This window comes from Nothoprocta perdicaria, unplaced genomic scaffold (assembly GCF_003342845.1).
Source record: "Nothoprocta perdicaria isolate Ctin4 unplaced genomic scaffold, notPer1 scaffold_23, whole genome shotgun sequence".
In the NCBI taxonomy this organism is placed as follows: Eukaryota; Metazoa; Chordata; class Aves; order Tinamiformes; family Tinamidae; genus Nothoprocta; species Nothoprocta perdicaria.
Genome location: NW_020455455.1, coordinates 5,551,153 through 5,574,037, shown reverse-complemented (window position 1 = coordinate 5,574,037; position 22,885 = coordinate 5,551,153). Strand labels below are relative to the sequence as shown.

Sequence of the window (22,885 nt, the reverse complement as noted above, 5' to 3'; positions counted from 1 at the left end):
GTCTTTCTTCTTTCATGATATAACTTCTTCAATTGATTGCAGTAGTCCAAGGGACTGGGACATTCTACCTACTGCGTCACCTTTCTTTAAGACAGCTCTCAAGTTTAGAAAGATGCAGCCCAGCTCCTACTTGACCTGTTATTGTAGAAGATATACATATGTTCTGAGATAAACACATTTTAGATGCTTTTATTATTCTTTTCTGTTTCAGGGTTCTACTGTGGCTCGAGAAGCCAGTGACAAAGAAAAGGTATGGTGCATTTTGGTTTATTTTCACTTACGTAAACTGTTAGCTAGGCTCAGGTCATGCAGAATCACTTCTTATCTGCCCCTTTTCTTTGTTTTCCATCCTATGCTCCCCTCCTGAGTTCTGCCTCTTTCTCTCCTTTATTGGTTACTGCAGACCTTTGAATGCTGTTTTGAAATAGTGGTGAGGTGAGACGGTTCTCCACTTTTTCCTTTTCTCCTTTTCTCTCGCCTTCTTAAGTTCTTCAGAACCTACCTATGGTAGAAAAAAAAAACATTAGGAACTTCTGTTCTTGCTTCTTCGTTTTGCTTTTTTTCGTGTTCTTTAGTAATAAACATTTATGGATAATCCAGGTCAATTAATGGAACGATATGATGTGGCACCACTTGTAATGTGAAGGTAGAGTTGAATCAAACTTTGATTTGTGAGAACTTTTGCTGGGTGTGTAACAACATGTACAAACAAGCAAACCAATGTCCCCATGGTAAACTTGGATGTATGCCCAGGGAAGCGGTGGAGTCACCATCTCTGGCAGTGTTCAAGGAATGTGAAGATGAGGCACTTAAGGACATGGTTTAGCAGGCCTGGTGTTGAAGGGCTGGCAGTTGGACTCAGTGATCTTGAAGGTCTTTTCCAACCATAATGGTTCTATAATATGCAGCTATAAGAAGAGAGGTTCTTCTTCAAATTCCGTAGCTGCAGTTTTACTTTAAAAGGAAGTTGGTCCCTTAGTTTTTTTATGTCTCCTACTTGGGTTCACTTGGAAAATTTAGTATTCTCAAAGTAAGCATTTCTCTCAGATTTCAGTAAAATACGCCAGCAGTGGTCCTTTGGGAGAGGTTTGTGTAGACATCATACAGGCACCTGAAGATGAGGTATCATCGCTGTTACGGGAGACCTCTTAGATTTCTGGATTTGGGGTGAAGTCTCTAAGAACCTGATACTTGTTTTCTGAGCATTAGATGAACCATTTCTGCCTCTTCAGATCTTCAGTGAGCCCCACAGTTACACTAGGAGTGAGACACACAATAGCAGTCCATGCTACCATTTTAGCTACGTGGAAAGCTTTATATGAAGTATTCCCACTTTCTCCTATGGAATGACTTATGGTATGAATACTTACATTCGTCTTCCAGCGTTATCCAACTAACCTATGCCAAATGCCAGTTGAAGCTGCAATCATCTGTATTAGTGCTGTGTTGCTGCACGGGATGAAGCCCCTCAAGATCATACCTTGAATGGTCTTTGCCCATTCCTTAGGGTCTATTTTTGTCCTTGTTTGGTAGCGAAGCTACTAGTATTTTTAAAGCAGAGAGATTAACCCTTCGGTGTCTTACACGTCCTGTACATGTCAGGATACACTTTATGTTACTTGTCTTTATTATAGGTATTTTGAATAGTCATTTTATAAAGAAGGGTTTCTGTATTTGTAAGAACAGACGAGGAAAGCTTGATCTTGAAACTATACGAGCAACAATAAAGACTGGGGTTTCAACCCTGCACTAAGAGACATGTCTGTGCATGGGTGCCACCAAGTTCAGGACCTTGAAGACTGTCTTGACATAAGTACRTAGATGGATCTGTTATTCAAAGCTGGCAAGTGAGCTCTGTAGCATGTTTTCCACTTTTTTTTTTTTTCTTACGTAGCTATTACTATTTTTAAATTTCTGTTCTATTCTAGCTTGTTGCCTTCTGTAGGAGTATCGTGCCAATTTGGAAGATATTGGAATGTCTGGAAATTTTTAGCTCAATAAGGGAGAAAAAAAAAGGCATTTTTAGCAAACTCTCAAGAGTTTTTGACATATCACGTCTCAAGAAATTGCTTTGAATGATTTAACAAAAACAGAAAATCTCAAATACTTATCTGGTGTGATAACTTGAGAACTAATTTTTAGCCAGAGGCAACTTAAATCATCAATTTATGCATTTCCTCCTAAATGACAGTAATAATAATAGTAGAACCAAATTAATGACAGCATTATTTGATTACATATTCTAAAGGCATCCACTGCTATTCATATCTGAAAAACAAAAGAACACAAAGCAGGAAGCTTTGAGTGATAAAATGTAGGGCTATCTGGTAATGCCTTCTTTATTGGATCTTTCTGTAATTGATTTTTAATTCCTAATGTCAATATTCAGTTAATCAAATTATTTTCTGAATTCTGTATTAGCTACATTTACAGCTGTGGAACTCCGAGGCCAGAAAAAATTAAACAAACAAACAAAAAACAGTCAGTGGCATTAGCACTTGCTAATGCAGATTGGGAATTTTAGATAAATTATTTTGAAATGGCAAATTTGGGTAAAAGGATGATGTTCCTGATTTTTTTTTAATTTTTTTTTTTAAATCTCACTACTTTTTGATATTTGCTCTGTTAATGAATAAGAGGCARTCAGTTATGCAAAAATATTTAATAGACCTTAAAATATCAAATCACAAAAAAAAAGAGTCTTTTTCTGCTTCGGTTTTATAGTGTAAAATAGGTACTATGGTCCCAACCTTTCTTTTTAACCATTTTGTAGGAAGAAAAGATGCTGGAATGACTTTCAGAGTGTTACGTTCTGCCCCATTCTCAGTTTGTCTTCTGTTTGACTGTTTTCAACTGTTTAATATCCTAACATATTGATGATAAGCTCTGAAGCTGTCATTTCAATATTTTGTGATATTCCACGTGGAGACAAGCTCCATCCCTTAGATTTCACCTTAACACACGATTCCTCTCATTTGCATTACAAGTGTTATTTTAATAATAAAGGCATCACTTTCTTGGCAACAAGTATCATAACATGCACTTACAGATGTCTCGAATTTAAAAAGAACAGTATGTTTCAACAGTTGTCGAGTTCTGACAGCTGCTCCTATTTTTTCTTAATCTTCAGTTCCCCCCTTTTTTTTTCTTTTCTTATTAATAGGGGGCATTTTCTATTCATTCCTGGGACAATTTTGCCCTCTTAAGTGAAACAAGGATAATGCAGAACTCCCCGGTGGTCTCTCTGCTCACAGTTATGTTATGAAACGAGCCCTTTCAGCTCAGTGTGCTCGTCCTTCTGAAGAGCTTCAGTGTGTTGCCAGTGACTGAGCAGCTCAGAAGGCAATTTGGAGAGCAAAAATAAAACCTAAATGAAGTGAACATAGGCCTACCATGTTTCATCTTCCATAATTGTATGTTTTTAAATCAGTTTGTATTTCRTTGAAATGCTGTAGCAGTTTATTCAAAAATAAACATAAATACACTGAAATTGCAGTAGGTTCATTTGAACAAAATATTTTCTATCAAAGCTCCTTTAAAAAAAGTTAACATTATTATATTACATATTAATTATATTAGTTATAGTAGATATTCATAGAATCCTTAAGGTGGGAAGGGACCTTTAGAGAACATATAGTCCAACCTCCCTGCACATGCAGATATTAGTTATATCTATTATATTACATATCAGTTAAATTGCATGCAAATTACATAGCTTTGATAATTAGAATGGAAGATGCTGCTAGATGTAGCAAAACATTTTTTACCCKATATATTACAACATACAGCAAATTGAGAGCTGAATTATAACTAATGGAACTTTAATGGACTTTAATGGACTTTACCACAGCAGCAAGCTCGCTGAGGCTTGATTTTTTTTTTTCTTTTGATTTTAGGTAAAACTTGATTCAAGACTCATGATTCCAAAATCTGGCATATTTCTTCCTGCTAAATTAAAATATCTAATTCTGGAACGGTATTTTTCTTATACTTTCTCTTTTTTTTACTTATTTTCTGTACTGATTGCAGTCTGCTTCGTGCGCCTACCTCACACAAGACATGTGAAGCCAGTCTGTGAACTGAATGTCAGGCTGGCGTATACAGAGATTATGACTTTCAAAACATCACACTGCAGTGCACAGCAAAAATAGGAATAGGCATTCAGAGTTGAGATCCCTCTTTCAGTATTTAGCTTTATATGACACCAACCCTGTTTTGTTTTGCCTAGCAAATTTCTAGTTTCTCCCTCTCTTTTTTTTATTTTGTTTAAAAGTCTATTTTCCATAAGTTTAAAAATAAAAAGTGAATCTTTGTCTTGTGTTTTATATGCAGAGTGTTCATTTTGCAGCAGGAGAACATTAACTCCTGGGGTGATTCTAAATGCATTCCCTGAGCATTGAAGAGATGTATGCTTACTATTTACTATTGCTTCATCCATTCTGGAATTCCCAATCCATCTAAAAAATCCTACACAATCCTACAAAAATCCCTGCTGCACCTACGAAAGCCCTTCCAGTGTTTCCTTCTTTTCAGAACTAGGGACTCCAGACTTGTGAGTCTTCAGACTTTGGTTCAAAATCTGCTTGCACAAGATTATTGCAAACGATGTGTAGCATAATAACCCTTTTTAAAATACCACCTTCCATGTATGCTGTAAGCACAAGAAATCTAAAGTTCATCTCATGTGTTTAATTTGAAAAAAGAAGTACATAGTAAACACACATTGTGAAAAGAAAGCTGGGGTGTGGATCTTAGCTGTTGGCAGATGTTTTACTTCATTCCCAGAAGTTGCATACTGTAAGTCCAATTTTGCAAATGTTTAGCTATATGAATAGCTCAGCTCATTAGTCAAGTTAGTTCCAAAACTATCAGTAGGTATTCCGCATTAAATTGCTATTCAGTATTGTTCCTGCAACCTCTTTTCACCTCTGTCGGGTGAGAAGTTGCTGCCAGGTTATGAAGACATTTAGTCTTCTTCCCTCTTTTTGGTCTGAGATTCATCCTGAGACTCCACTGTCTATGCATGTTATAGGGGGCTTCCTCCAAGATGCAGAAGGAATAACAGCCGTCGTCGTTACTTCAGGTCATCTGCACAAAAACACCTTTTTTAAAAAAATACTAATCTTCATTTTATCACATTAGGCTAAGATGGTGAATTGAGATGTTTGAGAAATGTACAAAACTATTTCCATGTTCACATAGCAATCAAATCCTCACATCTGGCTCTTACATTTCAAGATATCTTTTTCATAAAACATTCTAGTAAGGCCATGTGCAGATTCTTTGTGATTTTAGGCTTGAAAACGGCCTTRCATATTCTGTCTTATAAGTCAAGAAAACATTTATTACTTTTCTGCATTTTCAAAGAAAATGGTATTTTCCTGTCATTAAAATATTCTGTGAAGATGACAATATATAGAACCTAAAGCAGAAGTGTATAAATAACATGCTTTCTTCAATAAGTAAATACTTATTTGTAAAATCTTCTGTGCCTTTCATGCATCTTTAAGCAGGGGATTAAAAATGATGGAGATGGTTCAGAAAGAAAATCTATTATTAATTTAGTGGAAGTAGTTAGATGTTCATCTCCTGTGCAGCTCTTAAAATATTTAGTTCTTTAATGATAGTAATATGTTCATTATAATGAATTACATTATAGGAGATTCTTTTTCCAACAAGGATTTTGCTTCATTGGAAATATTTGAGACTGAATTAAAAATTAATTGTATCAATTACTTCATTAAAGCAAAGTCTCCTTTTTTTTCATTCAAATACAGTGGTTGAAACTGCCACATGCTGTTGTCTATATTCTCTTACTGAGGTGCATAAGATGAAAATGAATTTTTCAGCCTGAACACATACATATGGACTTGAAGTAACTTCTAAAGCCCYGCCTAGTCGTAATTCCTAAACTCCCAAATCACTTTTCAAGCCATTAATTCCCGTGTGAAGTGCTGTTAGCACAGGCTATTGTGAGCAGCATTTGGGATGGAACCGGTATCCTGGTGAGATTCAGCTTTATATCAATATATCGATATATGCAGAATGCCGTTGCCTTTGTGCAAGAACAGTCGAGAMGAGGCTAAGAGAGAAGAGTGCGGGCCTGGAAGTGTCACACACAYGTAGTGAGGGCGGCCATTAGCACGTGGCTTTTTAGGCCCGATTTCTTATACTGGACCCTGTGCTTTTATTTCTATGACTTCCGACATGCTCCTGTGCCAGAGCATGGCCTTGTCGTTCGTAGGCGCAAAGCTCYGCTGTGGTGGGGCCCAGGGGCTGTGGGGGCCTGGGAGGGCCTACCCGAGGCAGGGAGGAGCCCGGCTTTTGGGAAGGGCCGAGTTCCTGCTGCCTCGGACGTCCTTGAGAGCAGCTCTGGTGCGCCGTGACGGCCCGCACGGAAGGTGCCTGTGTCAGCTGTGCTAGCTCAGCTTCGCTAAAAATAGGTGTGTGGCTGCGGTGCAGTGGAGCGCRGCACCTGGGCTGCCGAGAGACCAGCTCCGATGTCTTCCTCAAGCATCAGCACCTGCAGTTCAAGTTTATTTTTACCGCAAGGACCACTGTCTTCAGCAGAAAAATGGACTTCCCCCGCCTCGTCCCACCCAAACAAAGTGGTAATCGGCTGCGCTGGTGTCACACAGGAAGCCTGTGGCGCAGTCTAGAAATAGCCCCACAGCTCCGTGTCTTAACCACAGGCACATCCTTCCTCTGTGCCTCCCCGCCATCTCCCTGCTTTACTTTCAACAGCGCCAAAAATCTCTTTTGGTGTTAGTGGGTTTGTTTCACTTAATCTCTGCCCAATTTAATAAATAATTTGGATATACTAGATGCAAAAAATATCCCAATAAGATATTCAGTGGCTTCGTTGCTGGGAAAGCAGGGAGCTTGGTTTCTTGCATTCTTTTCATTACTGTTTCATCTTAAATTAATTCATCCAAGTCTCCTCTCCATTCTTCAACATCCCACTCGCTGGATTCCAGCCGCTGGGATTGGCGACATCCTTTTATCCCCAGTGCCGCCTCTGCAGCATTAGCCCACATCTAGGGGATGCTTTGCTCAGTTGTGCATGATACTGTCCACAGCTGCTGGTCTGGAATGTTTATCTGATATTTCCTTTGGAATGCTAAACCACTTTCTGAGCCGGCCAAAAGGAAAATCGTGGCGCAGTCGGCTGCCGTGGCCTAGTAAACAACTCATTGCTGGCTTTAAGCAGTGTCTGACACGTTTTGACTCTGTGTTTTTTAAGTTACCCAGCYGAGCACTTCAGGGTGACTGTGCAAGGAAGGGAGTCTGGTAGGCATGACAGTTATCCCTCCATCTCAGCTGCTTAGGGTGTTTTTGCTTTTATTTTTAAACTAACATAGGACTCTGGAATAAAGCTAGAGGGTATCTTAACACATTAGATTATTCTAGAAACAACACAAATAATTTAATTAGATACTAATAGGAACGAATCCATGGTAAATCCATCCAATCCCCACACCTAATGAACTTTGGAAAGACCGGCTCTGAGTTTGGMAGCTGTGAATTAATTACTAATTTTTTTTTGAGCAGTTACTGTAAGAGTCACCTTTCTAAACAAATGCATCATTGAGGGCTCTCAAGTAAGCCACAGATTCCAAGTCCAAGAAAATAAGTGTGGACAGTTGTAGAACTGAGGATTTCACTCCCCTTTCTATGCAGCCCAGAAAGCAAAGAAGCAAAAAGTTTACACTATTGCAAAGATATCTAAAGCACTGAAGGGTCTGCCATGGTCTCACATTTTAGTTCTGCACTTTTCAAGAAATAAATTCTGGTCAAGACAGAAGAACCTCTGAGATTCCCTTATTTACCATGTTTACCGGAAGAAAATAAACCGTTAAAAATATGGTCCTCTGGAAGGTTACTGGCAATGTTATGCCACTTAAAACTTGCAGAAGACTCATGATCACTGCCCGTTACTCCTGGCAGAAGGACTTTCAGAGTTAAAGGAAATTAGTTCATGGCAATCAAGGACTGCAGTACTCAGATGTTGTGTGATATTTTCTTTGTACAGAAAACCTGTTCTGCCCCATCTTCCTACTAGATTGTTAGGAGAGGGAGAAGGCAACAGCCATTAAAGGCCCTGTTTGCAGAAACTGCTTTCCTTTTGGGTTCCTTGACCAAATAGGTCCAGGACTGACCAGGTTTATTTGTTTGTTTGTTGTTGGACTTCTTTTGTTCAACTTTTTAAAGTAAATTTCCAGTCCTTATCCTCAGAGCAAGTTTCAGGGGTCTTAGGTTACCTACAGTTACTAAAACCAGTGGTTACTTTAACTGCAGCAGTCATGTACATGTCTGTCTGTGCTTAATGCTGTTGTAACTCACTTCACAGGAGAGTTTAAGATGAAGATAATCCACTAATGCTCCAATATCAAGAGTATTTCATTGAACATTTAAAAGGCAGTAGTCTTCTCTGGGCAGTATTMTATAATTCCTGTTCAACCTGATTATATATGTATGTGTATATATATAAATATTTGGTATTAGGCACTTAGAAGCTTTCACAGTAGCTATGCAATATGTCATGCAAAGCCCATTGATGTGGTAGCSCTTTGTTGAGAGGTATAGGTTTCATTTGGACTAACTTTTGGTTACTTCTGAAAAATGACGTCTTGGAAGAAGTGTGGGCTCCAGCGGTAGATGGCAACGAAGTATTGGGTTTGCTATTTTGTCTTGGTTAAACTTACTGCTTTCCCAGTAAATTTACACCTACAAGGCAATGTAGAATGCAGATGAAGCAGAAAAGCAAAAAGCTGTTTGTCACCATRAGGACCTGTGTGCCATGGAGGCCCACGTGCTGCAGCACGGGACTTTCCATGGGAGTAGCTCCCCAGTGCCCTCTTGGGGCATTACAAACCTCTTCTGGGCATTACAAAGCTTTTCTGGGCATTACTCTTGGGAGATTTGAGCATGTAGCTCCCAGTGGGGCTGCATGAACTTTGGTTGTGGACCCGGGTTGACGGACTGCTTCATGGTGCTCCTGCTCGTGTTGTGACTCTGAATGTCGGCCTTGGTTTGTTTTAGGCCAAAGAGCTGCCGACGTTCAAAGACAACGATTTTATTAACGACGGCCAAAAGATTCATATTGATGAGAACAACAAAAAGATGTTCCTTGAAAAACTCAAAAAGGATGTTGAGGTAAGAACGTACCCATTCAGCTATATGTAATTAAAATATGCAGCAAATTACAGATATCTTTGGAACTCATAGCTCTAATTCATAAGATAAAAACTCTAGTTTACGAGACTGTAAGCACYGACTCTTTTAAGTGAAGCAGTTAAAAAACTGCAGGAGTTGATCACTACTTTGCTGACACAGGAGAGAACCTCGATGCCGTAGCTCGTTGTCATACACTRTCGCAGCCTTGCTGGGGCTGTGTTCAAGTGGTGGCAACAGCACCTCTTGGCACCCAAGGGCTTCGAGCACAGTCCGTCCACAGGCCCCCGAGGGGCAGCTAGGTTTTGTTAGTGGTGTTTTACAGATGGAGCACGCTGAGGTTCACCAAAGCTGTTGACCTTAGCCAAGGCCATATGTGGACTGTAAACCATAACAGACAGTGCAGGTTCCCCTCCGCATAGCTGTGCCTGCTCTGATTCATATTAGTAATCCAGTTTTCAATCATCTTTAGGATCGCACTAATGGACTGCTTYGGAAATTTGTATACAGCACTTGCGCTCATTATTTTAGTGCTGGCTTCCCTTGTAAATTTGTGTTGTTTTACTATGTGATTTTAAAATTGTATTTTTTTAAATTGATACAGTTACTCAGGAAATAAGGGAAACTAAATATTGAGCTAACTAGTTCACACAACTTGGCTTCAAGTTCTGCAGTTCTCCTGCGTTAACAGTCGAGATTGTGCAGGCCCTAAACTCAAAGCCTAAAATCCATTTTCGTTGTTAGCCGAGGCCTGACATAAAAACGGTTCTGTAGCTTAATAAACTTTGAGCTATTTATATCAAAAGGAATTAAGTCAAAATTGAATTGACTTGTTCTTCATACTTGTATCTGAATGTTGTTCAAAAGCTGCTACATAGTCACTTAAAATAGTGTAACTTTGGAATTTACCAATTTACCCATTTACCCAGTAATTTGCTTTTGAAAGAAAAAGGCTTCTCATCAATTGATAATGATAAAACAAAATAGCATTATGTTCTTCCTTTGTATTTGAATATATCATGCTAGCAAATTGCTCTGTCAGTCTCACAGTTGTAGAAACAAGTTAATTTGGGTTTAAATTTTGTGCTCCTTTAATATGTAGTGCTGTTGCTGACTTCTTACAGTTTCAGACAAGATTTCAAATATGTGCACTGAATGTAGGAGTACAGTCCTGCCTCAAGATGTGGATTCTGTGCTATCTTCTATATCATAGTAAATTTTATGTGCAATGTAAATGCATTGTGATACCATGTTTGGAGAGGCTATTTTTTTATGGTTTTGAAATTTATACAGATCATCACTTACTATACAGGTAAATCACTGGTGTGAAGTGATGTGACAGCTGATTTAATAGCAGGGAGCCATTTTTAATGGTGTTTTCCTTTTATTGGTCATTCTGCACTTGTTGGATAGCTAAGAATATGCAGTTTGTGCCTAGTGCATAAGCACTCAGATTGCACTAGTCCAAAAAAATGCACTGCACTTAGTATTGCCATTATCTTATCAAATAGTATTCACAGTCAAACGTATTATGGCGTAATAGGTTCAATTATATGGCTTTATTTCTGCTTTTGTTTGTCATTAYATAATTTTTGTTGGGTAGTATTGCTCTCATAATCAAATCTTATGTTCCTTTCATATGCTCCAACAGACAAATATTTATCATTGCTGTTTCGCAGTCTCTCACCCAGCACTATCTTCAGTTCTCTCTTGCCTCATTTTCCTGCCTGTCCATTCACTGAAACTGGGAAAAAGCTCAGAAGGATATGCTTTTTTCCACTTTARATGTGACCATCTTTTCTTTGCGCTGATTTTCTTAAATTTCTCTGCTGTCCTGAGCAGCACACTTTTTCCCAAGACCCATTTTCTTTTGAGTTGCAGCCTTTTCCTTTCCCAGGGATCTGTTCCATTTCCCAACATTCTTCCTTTACAATTACTGGTAGATTTTCCTTCTCTCTCTCTCTTTCTTTCTCTTTTTCCTTCTCTTTCTCTCTCTTGCTGCCCCTGCCTCCCTCTCTCAGTGTTTCTCAGGAACATAAGGATGGGCCTCGAGTCTTTCCCGGCCGTCGCCTCTGGCCTCTCTCATCTGCTCTTACTGGGTGTCATTCATTACCTCCGTGCTGATCACGAGGCAGCTGCTCGGGGTATCCTTGATGTCTCCTCCAACTTAAATCTATTCGAGTCTTGTGAAGAGTCTTTGGCTTTATTGTATTAAAACTGATAGAAACCAATTTATTTTTTTTTCCAAAATACCTCTCACTCTCCTTCTGCCTGTTATCTTTTCTAGTATTTGAAATCATTATCATGTTCCTGTTTTGACAAACTCTGTATTGTGTCTCTTTTTCTAATGTTTTTGTATCTCTCTCATCCGTTATAAAGTCTAGCTTGAATTTCTTCTCCTCTGGTCTGCTCTAACTTTTTTTTTACAGCCCACTGGAGTCCCTGGCAGTGGAAATGATTCCTTCTTGCACTTGCTTTCTGAGCCACGCATAAGGTCCAGTTCCCAAGTGTTCATCTAGCGAGCTCCAAACCTCAGAGGTGCTTTGGCAGCAGCCCAACATTGTGCTGTTTTCCTCTCATCCCCCCAAACAACTTGCTTATTCCTCCTCTCTTTTCTGCTTCCCTTACTTCCATCTTTCTCACCTTGCTGCCTTTTCCTGTTGCCCTCAACTCAGCACTTTGTATATACATCAAGCATATTCACTTCCAGGTTTCYTCAAACTCCCGTCTTCAGTCAAAATGCTTTTCACATTCACATTTTGCTAATCTGAGTTAAATTGTGAGCCTTTCACTGTGAAGAGAATACAGGCATCATTTCAGTTCCGCACAATGTAAAACTTCACTACACTTCTACTGCTAGAATACTCATTTTCATGACTTTTTAATAAAGATTATCAAGGAGGGGTGGAATTGAGTGCCAGATGACAACACACAACCCATCTGATAGCACARAGTCTGGCCTGCACGTTGCACAGTGACCAAAATAGCCCCAAGTGAAACCCTAGGCAAGAGGGACAGTGATTGCCTYACCCAGGGCTGATCTTCACTGCAGGAAAATGTCTGTTTATCTGAGGATTTTGCAAGTGTGATACAGCTTTTTATAATCCTAAATTGTATAGTGACCTATGTGCTGTTGCTACACCTTTATAAAGTATATTGCTGGTACAGTTAGCCCTTAATTCTCCATTTTGTTCTCTCTTTTTTAGAGAAGAAAGAATCTGCTCTTTTGGGCTGACATCTTTACATAACTTCTTACCTTTGCAGCTGGAGCTTAGATTTTCCGGTGATATTGATSAATTGCTTATCACTTTCTAGTTTCTTGCTCAGCTAAAACTCATGGACTACAGCTTGCTGGTTGGCATTCATGACGTTGAAAGAGCTGAACAGGAAGAGGTAGAGTGTGAGGAGAATGATGGAGAAGATGAAGGCGAGAGCGATGGCACCCACCCCATTGGAACCCCTCCAGACAGCCCRGGAAACACACTCAACAGCTCGCAGCCTTTGGCTCCAGGGGAATTTGATCCAGCTATTGATGTTTATGGAATAAAATCCCATGAAAGTAAGCAATAAGAAATGTTCTTACATTAAAATGGTTTGATTCTTAAACCAGAATCTTAAAGCCTTCTTAACCACAGAAAAGCAAAGTTGAGTGGCACAGTGCCACTCACTTTATAGAAAAGTTGTTTTTCCCTGATGCAGCAGAAAGCAGAAGATGCCTGTAGTGCTCAGCTTTGATACTGCATATATTTCTCAGGTRTGGTGAGGTGAGGTTAAGGTTAAGTAGTTCACCAACTACACAAGCAGCTCATATACTCATTTAACTATTTACACACAGTGGTTCTCAGTTTTTATTTCTTCTCATTCCTTTCAGAAAATTTAGTGAATATCATTTTCCTGATAGGTAGTTAATACTCTTAAAAGCACTCCAGAAGAAAGTGAGCAAAGAGCATTCCAGTTTGTATTTCACTTAGTTGGTTTTGGTGGCGTTTTTTATATATATATGTCAAAAGCATATACATTAATAGATTAGAGTTTTTAGTCCTAAATAAAATTTGACCTTATTTTTCACACAGAAACACCACCTTTCATATAAAACATCATAGTTTATATATGTAGTTCATATATATATATAAAAACCATGAAAGACCATATAATCTGTATTACTTTTAGTGAATAAWAGTTACTATTTCTGTATGCCAGTGTTTTATTTTACACTCATTTACTTTTATTTGCAATCTATATGAACACAGTTAATCTCTCAGTTACAGAGGGTCTCAGTTGCAGAGTCTGTGACTCCGACTGCCCTGTCTTTGCTSCTGATCCCCTTATGGAACAGTCTCCTCTTATGCAAAGCCATTCTCACTGCCATGCGCTCTCCTTTTGCAGATGCACCTCGGAAGGAAATCTACTTTATGGCCATTATTGACATTCTTACTCATTATGACGCAAAAAAGAAAGCTGCCCACGCTGCAAAAACGGTTAAGCACGGGGTAAGGATCTGTGTTGTTTCACTCTTATTCTGGTGGCACTTACGCATATTTTTYAGTGTGTTGGCATAGCACAATTCAGGATGTCTTTGGTAAGGAGGGAAATAAAGGGGATTTTTGTTTCTTTTTTTTACTAGTTTAACACGTAATTCAAAAATATAGAACAGCAGCTACACATTATATACAGAGAGTAAAGCTGCCTTTCCAGCTGTGTGCCCCTAAGGAATGCTGGTGAGATGCTGTCTTTTGAGGACTTTGTCCTAGGTTTGTGAGATGAGCCTTGTTCTTGGAAGCCAAGGAAGTTGTTCACAGGGACATGTACTCCTATCCAGCTCTGTAAAAGCTGCTGTGAATGTGATTTAACACGTGGGACCCTGGTGATGGTTTCATTATTTGGCACAGCCACACTGCAAATTTTGTCCCTGGCACATGACATAGCTCGCTTTTTAAGACTTGTGGAAAACACAATTTACAAAATTAAGCATAAAAGGCAGTTACTAAATACTTCAAGACCATTTGGAGATTTCTTTATTTTGACTGAAATTGCTGCTTAACAGCAGCTACCAGAGAATCATGGTGAAGAATCCCAGTCTCACGGAGTTAAGGATTACATCTTCTGTCATCACTGGACAGTGACTTAAGGGATCCAATGTCACAAACTCTTTAAAACAAGAGCTTAGTCATCCATGAGTCTAAAATCTGTTCTGTCCTCRCTATCTGCAGGACCAGGCCTCTGTGTGTTGTTGTTTTTTGGTTTTTTTTAACGAAAGAACTTGGAGCTTTTTCCTTTGCAACATGAAGTGATTTGGAATTCTCAGCAGTGAGCCCTGTCCAGGCTTGCAGGGATATTTTTTGTCTCTCCAAAACAATGCTCTCATTACTCTCTCTGCTCTCAAAGCAGCTGAAAGCTGATGCAGACCATATGCAGCCATTATCTGGCAGTTATTAAGGAACTTTGAGTGTAGCATACTTAAAAATCACAGTTCTGGATTAAATAAGGGGGAAAATATGTTGTAAATAACAACTAGGACTACTAAAGCTGACTGTGATTAAATCTTTTTACTGAACTTTTGAACAACCATTTTTATTTTTATTTATTTCACTGTCTACATCCTGAGCCACCTGAAACAGAACTTTGTTCTTTAATTACATCCTTTTTTTTTTTTTTGAGGGAAAAATCAAGAAAATATAGGTACAAATGTGGCTAAGACTGTGAACCTCAAATAATATTGGGGATAAAATTGCAAAATAGCCATTATGCACCAATGAATCAAGATTTAAATGTATATAAGTTGCAAAATTGTTAAGTCATTATGACTATGTATTCCAAAGCAGGCTGATAGGCATTCAGACAGCAGCATTTAGATGGCAATGTGCATTAACTGGGCGGCGACTCACCGGATTTGGCTCTGCTGGTCCAGCCTTCTCTGGACAAAGACACTGCTGCTGAACAGGCCACGATGTGTGGCTGGGTCCGTGGGCAGAGCAGCTGTGTGTGTGGCAGGAGTTACACGGGCGCGGGCAGTACAGCGAGAGGTAAAGAAAGGGAAGAGGGAGCTTCCCAACACGGAGCTGCCAGCCCTGCGCTGGCCATGGAAAGGCAGCGGTTCTGCTCGAAGGCCAATTCGTGTTGATCGTAGCTGCTTCTAGGACTGCAAATAACATTTGAGAGGCACTGGCAATGCCCAAGCATCGAATAAAATGTTGGTTCTTGCTTCTCTCGCCCTCCATTCTCTGTGCAGGCCGGAGCAGAGATCTCCACGGTTAATCCCGAACAGTATTCAAAGCGCTTCTTGGACTTTATTGCCAACATCTTGACGTAACCCATCGTGTTACACGGGACAGACACAAGACCTGGGGACAGCAGCAGTGGCTACAAGTGTAGGGAAAAACGGAACTCAGAGAAGTGCTCATCTTGCAGAAAGCAACCCCTTGTTTACATCTGCTGGCAAAGGTGCCCGACGTGGGGTGGAATACGCGCTTTAACAGCTGCCTGATATTCCCAGCATAGTTCTAGCTATTTCTGACTCTTTTGTGTGTGCAAAAAAAGTTAAATTAAATAGATCAGCTTCCTCAGAGTGCACTGTGACAGGAATGCTCTGATGCTACTGGCCGAGACGGAATAAATGAGCAGAGAGCCGAGGGGTGGGGGTGGGCAAAGGCAAATGCATGTGCGACCTACGATACGGGCATCAAACTGTAAACTGTGGATCAGTTTATTTTTGAACTAAAAGATACGTGACAGTATTCGTGATGATAATGATAATAATAAAACCCTTCCCGCGAGTGTTACACTTCCCACTTGCACACTGGCACTCCTCACAGCGCCTGCAACAGGAGGCCTCAGCGCCGGCGGGTTTTCCCGTTCGCTTCCTAGCAGTTGGGTTTCTTCCCCTTTTTTTCTCGCTCCCATTTTTTCTTCTCTTTTTCAGCACCAGGAAGTTGAGACTCTCAGGCACCTGAGAGCTGACGTCTCTTTCCTTGCAAAGAGCTCACCTGTATTTCATGCTGCGTGTACATTTTTTGCTACGGTGAAGTTACGTTAAGGGAAACCCTTGCTTGTTTCACTTTGTTACCTGAACTTTGCATTTGTTTTATATTCTTGCAGTATAGGAACTAATAATGTTACAAGTGGGAAAAAGAAAAAGCTTGTTTGAAGAAGCACGTAGTTGGGGCAATAGCAGCTTCATCTTTCGCTCCCGAAAGGTGAGCACACGGATAGAAATTCCATTTCTCCTGTAGTTCAATGGCAATTTGAAGTTTCAATGCTTGTGTTGTACTGTTTAAGCAATGGTATTTTGTTACGGATTATCCCTTTAAAAGTTAACTCTGACTTTTACTGTTTACATTACTAGGAAAGCAGGGATACTTCTGAATTTCAGAGCCGTGTACAATATATGCTCGTTGCGTTTACATGTAAAGTTATTTTGCAGAACAAATGAAGTAACGTTCGTGCCCTTCCACGATGCGGCGTGCAGCAGTGTACCCAAGCGAATGTCTCACTCACCTCCATGCCAGAAGCTTTTACAATAAAATGATGAAAGGCCCTTTCCRAGGGGTTCTTCCCAAGGTCGTCTCTTATCATCAATATGAGCTGTCCTCTCGCTTGCTCGCGTTTGATTGTACAGTGCATTGCCTAAAACTCTGCTGATCCTGTTTAACTTGCTAGAAACTTCTAAACGACGCCGTATTTCCGCTCTTCCGCTCCCCCAACAACCTCATGCTTGGAAAAAAAAAAAAAAAAAGACCAATTTACAATTTACATATGCTCAAAGTTTATCTACTTCTACACTGTGCTGAAGCCGTGCCTTTCTACAGCGTCCTCATGGAAAGCAGCGGGCTCTCGTGGGCCCTGTTGCGCCGCATCCCTCGCGCCGCCCGCTCCTCTTGTCCCCTTCCCTGCCCTCCCTGCAGGGTCGTCTGGTCGTTCCGTTCTCGTTGCGTCCGACCCGGACCGCGTGTGGGCCCCTCGGCGCCCTGTGTGTCTGAAGCAGCGGGGACCGGGGCCTGGCCGTTCCTGCCCTCCGCCCATAGGCCCCAGCTGCCGACGTTTTCACCCAGGTTTGGCTTTCTGAAGGGCGAAGAAGCTGCCGTTCCGCAGGCACGAGGCCACGGCGAGACCCTGCAGTAACGGGAGGGTGGGTTAGTACCTAACCGTGGCCGACCCCTGTGCATTCCGAGGCAATTTTAGAAATGCTCCAGCCAAGCGTTCAGCTTTCCTTCTGTCTGTGTAACAGTTTCTGTCACTCATTATTGTCGATAAACTGTTTATTTGGACAGGGCAAGGAGGACTCATTATTGTATGTCTTAGTGCTTAGGTTACACTCCAAACATGAGCAAGGCTTTATAAAATAAAGCACTTTGATGACTCACTAGGTAAATCCTTTGTTCCTGTGTTTCGACTATGTTTTTGATCACTTACAGATGAGTTTTGGATGCTCCAATGAACCTGCAACCTGCATCTCAAAGGAAAAAACAAAAGGAAAGAAAGAAGAAGCTTAGAATTTTTCATTAGATTTTATCCTGCTTCTTCGATGGTTATTTTAAGTGGCTTAAACCACTTTGCCTTTAATTTTGTGCATAAACTGTGCTCCAAGCACAGATACAGAGAACTGGAATTGGCAGTTTGATGGACTGAATGTTACTGCAAAAAAAGGAAGATCCTCCACAACAGTTAATTTAGAGAACGATTGGCAGAAGTTTGGCGGAGTGCGAAGACCTTAGGCCAAAGCAGCTATTATAAAACCATTCAGGGATAAGTCAGAGAGGTTTTCTGCTCTGGAACTGCAGGCCTTGCGCTTTGACGCAATGCTGCTTGTGCTGCACAGCCCRGGCGCGTGGCACAGAAGTGGCCTTTTCCCTTCCTTCTACCTTCCAGTTCTCATAGGGCACTTTCCCCTTTTGATTGTTTGGCACTGATGTATCAGAGAATATTTCCAGCAATATTCAGCCCTACAAAAGCCACTCGATAGCAGTACTGAAAGCTGAGTGTTTCCCACAGGACAGGTTGCTGAGCGGGTTGGGACGGGCTCCGCAGGGAGGCTCCGGGTGGCTCCTCTCGCTGCCTCCTGCCCGGAGCGCCTGGTGGGATGCCCCTGCTGGGGATGTGTGTGGGCTGCCGGGAGGCCGCTCCTCGGGGCCAGTTCCCTCACAGCAAGAATCAGAAGCTTCTCATGCACAAAGCGAGCGGAGTGCAGCAGGTCAGAAACCTCCCCCCGCTCTCCTGCTCCCCCAAACCGCTCCGTAGCACGTAGCGAGACTTTGCTCGCTTCCCTTCGGACGTTCCCAAATGGAACTTTCTGAAAAGCACCCTGCGTTCAAGATGTTTAGGCCAACCCTGTCCTTGGGCTTGGTGGTTTCATGGAGCGACTCCTGCAGCCGCCTACAGCCTGTTGTCCGGTTCTCACTCAGCCACCACAGCCGGGTGTGGAGCCCGGAATTCCAAAGCCGGCGCTGCTGGTGGGCAAAGTGCATCCCTGCATCCCCTCATGCCGTCTCTGTCCGCGCAGGCGCAGCGCCAACCTGCAGCTGGTGACGTTTCCCCTGCCAGTTCTGCAGCCGTGGGCGAGTGGCCGTCCTGCTCCCCGGGGTCTGTCGCAGGTGCCCTGTGTGCAACACTGTGTCTTTCCAGATAATTTTTCTCACCTGGAAAACAAACAAGCAAACAATTGAAAACTGTGATGCTATTCAAGGTGTAGGATTTAATTGGCTTATTAATGCAAAGGCTGCAGCAAAAAGAAAGGTTTCATTTAAAAAGCTTGGAAACGATACTATGGTGTGTAAACTACCTGACCTAACTGTGTAATCTGAAGTTTCATTCCCCTTCCTTGATCCTGTCTCTTCTTTTCCRATGTAGCACTAGCTGGCAAGTCCCTGCACCCAGTGGGATCATTTCACTCTGCTGTTCTCATCTCCCCACCTGTATCCAGCGTGTCTGTTCTCTATGTGCTGTCCTGTTTCTTCTTGTTTTCTTTCAAACTTTCATAAATGTAACAAAAAAATAAATACAAGCAGAGAGCAGTTAACTTAGAAGTTTGTTCTGTCTCTTCCTTTCTTTTCCTGTCCTATTTTCCCTGGGCTGCTACTGGAGCTCAGGGCCCTTCACGGCACGGAGCGGAGGCCGCATCCGGATCCGGCGCAGAGGGCAGTGCCGAAGCACAGAGCCAGCTCCTGCTGCCCTAGGGAACGGCCTCCAACAAACCACGGAGCAAAAGCTTCGGAAAAGCTGCTTCCCGTGGCGAGGGAGACTCGCGTGAGATTAAATTCACTGTGCAACTGTAGCCTTCGAAAAGAGGCAGAAAATAGGGCTGGAAAGGACGTGAAGAGAGGGGCAAKATTGGATTAATCTTTTCCACAGCTTCCCTCTGCTCTCTTCCTGTGCCTCACTGGCTTTATCATTGGAATTTTTCTAATGCCCTGTTTTGACTGTATCACTGCAACACAAGCTCATGAATATTTGTTCTCTTCCCCAAGAACAGTTATATTCTTTTCCTCTTTCACATCTTCTTAGTATGATCCTGCTTTCATGAACTGCACAGTGTAAATATTAGCCTTGCACATATGAAATGGAATATTCCTTATTTAACAAAATCATCCAAATGGTTAAGCCAGAAAGAATAACCTATTCCATATTCTTTAGTCTTTTTTTTTTACCATTTTTTAAAAAAGAATGCTCACATATTAAATGGTGCTTCTTAATTCTTTACCACATTTTATTTATTTATTATCATGTTTCTAGACAGAATTTCCTAATGCAAATGGCTGCACTTTGCAACCTAATCCCAAAGTTCTGTAATACCTGCCATGTGAAGAGCAAATAATTCCAAACAGACCTGTGGCCATTGCTACCTCTTGTTGTGTTCCTGCAAGAAAATATTATCTAATTTTCTCTTTTCCCAAGGAAAATGATCTCATGATTTTAACTTCCCTAATTATATTCCCTGTTCGCAGCTCTTAGGCTCATCTCCAAGACAGTGATAGGGCAYAAAATAATTGTTTGGTGGCAGGTAATTAAGATAAACAAAATACAGAAGCAGTGAATTGGCCTCAGTTCCTGCCTACCTAGTGCTCTGGGTATTTGTACACATTTCAGTTTTCACCCCGTGTGCTCAGAGAGAACTCCTACTTTATTCCCACTCAATCTGATTAATTCTTAGGGACTCTTTTTTATTTAGCAATGTGTATCCTACTGGAATAAATGGAATTGGTGAGAAGCCTGTGTTTTGACGAGGTTTGTTGCTTTCATGCAAGCCTGGAAAGTGATTTAACTCATTACAGTCCTTCGTTTCTGCTACTTTACCTTGCCTGGGGATAAGAAGCACAAGGACAGAGCACTTTTCCTGTCTAYATTGCCATATATTTTAGGATCTATGATCCTCAGTGGATCCATAACATAAGACTTCCCCGATCACGTGCCTCTTCACAGCCTGCCTGGCATGCAGTGGGTGCAAGGGCGAGYGGTGGTCCCGGGGCACACGGGCCCTTGCTGCCCGAGCAGGTCCCGGTGGGTGATGCTGCCTTTAGGCAGGCGTGTGGCGCTGAGCCCAGCTTACAGCACCAGGGCCCCTCAGCCTCTGCACTGCACTATCACATAACAAAAATGTCATGTTTTCTGTCTGCAAGGGCTTCACCTGCCAAGTGTTTCCACTAATTTCGGTTGTCAGACTTGAGCAGACCTTAGTCACCTCCTGCACCAAAGACTTGGTCTCTGGGCTTGGAGAGGGGCTTGCTGATCCGTTTGGAGAGGGTGTTACCTCTTGATGTATTTTCATCAAATTATTTCAAATAATTATTTCATCAAATGATGTGTTTTCATCAAAACCTCTTGCGGTTACGATCAGCCTTTCAGAGGGTGCAATAGACTCTGCTTTTAGTTAAACACGGCGATGAACATGTCAGCACTCACTTAATGCTGCTCCAGTGCCTCAGTGAGAGCCCAGGGAGGCCGGCTGGTGGGCTCGCGGGGGCTGCAGGGCGCGCTGGCCGAGCTGAGCTCCACGTGCCGCTGTGGCCCCATCTCTGTGCTTGTCTGCAGCTTCACACAGGACACGAACGGGTGAGAAAGACAAAATAAAAAGATGCCACTGAACTGGTAGAGCTCTCTGCAGGCCTTCTGGGCAGGGACATGTCTGCTGGTAATGCCTAGTYTGGCATAAGCAATAGCTGCTCCAAACCCACTGGGTGGAAAGTCCTAGAAATATCCCTGCTCAAGCAGCAGGGAAAAGTCTTGGACCATAAAAGTTACGATGCATAAGAAAGAGAATAAAATATTATGTTGGCAACAGCTTAGTGCCATTTCATAAAACAACAGGGCTTTTTCCACATGAAATAACACGAAAGAGGCTGTAAYGCCTAAGGTCAGAAAGCAGCACCGAGCTGCCGCGTCCCGCCCGGAACCCCTGCAGCTGCCCCGGGACACCCTGGCAAGAGCAGTGGGCAAAAAGGCCGTGTTTGCCTGATCCGCCCTCTCCAAAGACGTATCCTGTCACTACATGGGGCAAAGAAGGAAGAGTCGGAGCACGGAGTGGCCTGCAGCCTGGAGCAGGACTTGGCAGCCAGCAGGAAACTCCATTTCACGGCCAAGCTGTAACTGAGGGGCTGCATTTCACAGCTGATCCTGGAAATGAAAGGTGAAAAAGTTCAACCAGTTCAAAGCCAAGCAGCGCACACAAACGCCCCTCTGAATATTTGCTAGACTTTTGACTAATGTTCAGCTTTAAATCTTCACATGACACAGATATTACCATGAAGTCACAGCTGGGAAATTAGTTTTAGATGTTAACAGCCAAACTGCTCTTTAATCCTAATGGTTTCTTTTCTGTTAAACAAGGTGGTTTTAAACAAGCCTGCCATTTGGCTTAATTTTAAGTAAACCTCTCACAATAAGTGCTTTAACTCGCTCACAAGAGCAGTGCTTTGATACTAACAAACAGAGATGGTCGAGAGGGAAATGTGAGGGCTGGGGGCAGTCTTGGCTGCAGTGACCATGAGATGTCGGAATTCAAGACCCTGCATGAAGGAAGTTGGGCAAGAAGCAGGATTGCAGCCCGGGACTTCAAGAGAGCTGACTTTGACCTCTTCAAGGAGCTCCTTGGAGGAATCCCCTGGGCCTGGGTCCTAGAAGGAAAGGAGGTCAAGGAGAGTTGGCTAATATTCAAGCACCACTTTCTCCAAGCTCAGGGTCGGTGCATTCCTACAAGAAAGAAGTTGAGCAAAGGAGGCAGGAGATCTGCGTGGATGGGCAAGGAACTCTTGGGTAAACTTAATGAGAAAAAGGGAGCATAGAGCATGTGGAAGAAGGGCCAGGCCACATGGGAAGAATATAGGCACGTAGTGAGAGAATGCAGGGATGCAACGAGGAAGGGGCTGGTTGGAAATAGAGTTAGCACGAGATGTCGGGACAACAGGAAGGGCTTCTATAAACACATCAGCAGCAAGAGGAARGCTAAGGAACACACTGGTCTGCTGCTGAATGGGGAGGGTGCCTTGGTGATGGAGGATGCAGAGAAGCAGAGTTACTAAATGCTGCCTTTGCCTCTGGCTTTCTAGCTAAGGCTGGTCCCCATGAACTACAGAGCCTGGAGACAAGAGAGAGAACCAGGAGAGAGGAAAGAACCAAGTATGGGGAAAGACTAAAGGAGCTGGGCCTGTTTAGCCTAGAGAAGACTGAGAGGAGGTCTGATCAATAGGTAAAAGWAGCTGAKGGGAGGATGTAGGGAGGAAGG

At 42.1% G+C, this 22,885-nt stretch overlaps 1 protein-coding gene across 2 annotated transcripts in view; it reads left to right on the top strand.

Moving 5' to 3' along the window:
• Positions 1-18,032, top strand: part of PIP4K2A (phosphatidylinositol-5-phosphate 4-kinase type 2 alpha) — a 100,002-nt gene extending 81,970 nt beyond the window's left edge. Inside the window, exons 6-10 of one of the 2 annotated variants that reach the window (XM_026039411.1) lie at positions 212-250; positions 9,043-9,156; positions 12,490-12,733; positions 13,561-13,664; positions 15,404-18,032. In XM_026039411.1, the coding sequence (XP_025895196.1) occupies positions 212-250; positions 9,043-9,156; positions 12,490-12,733; positions 13,561-13,664; positions 15,404-15,484 (582 nt within the window). In that variant the 3' untranslated portion in view covers positions 15,485-18,032. The remainder of the gene's footprint in view (positions 1-211; positions 251-9,042; positions 9,157-12,489; positions 12,734-13,560; positions 13,665-15,403) is intronic. The other variant, XM_026039413.1, reaches the window with a different exon arrangement.
• The last annotated feature ends 4,853 nt before the right edge of the window (positions 18,033-22,885 follow it).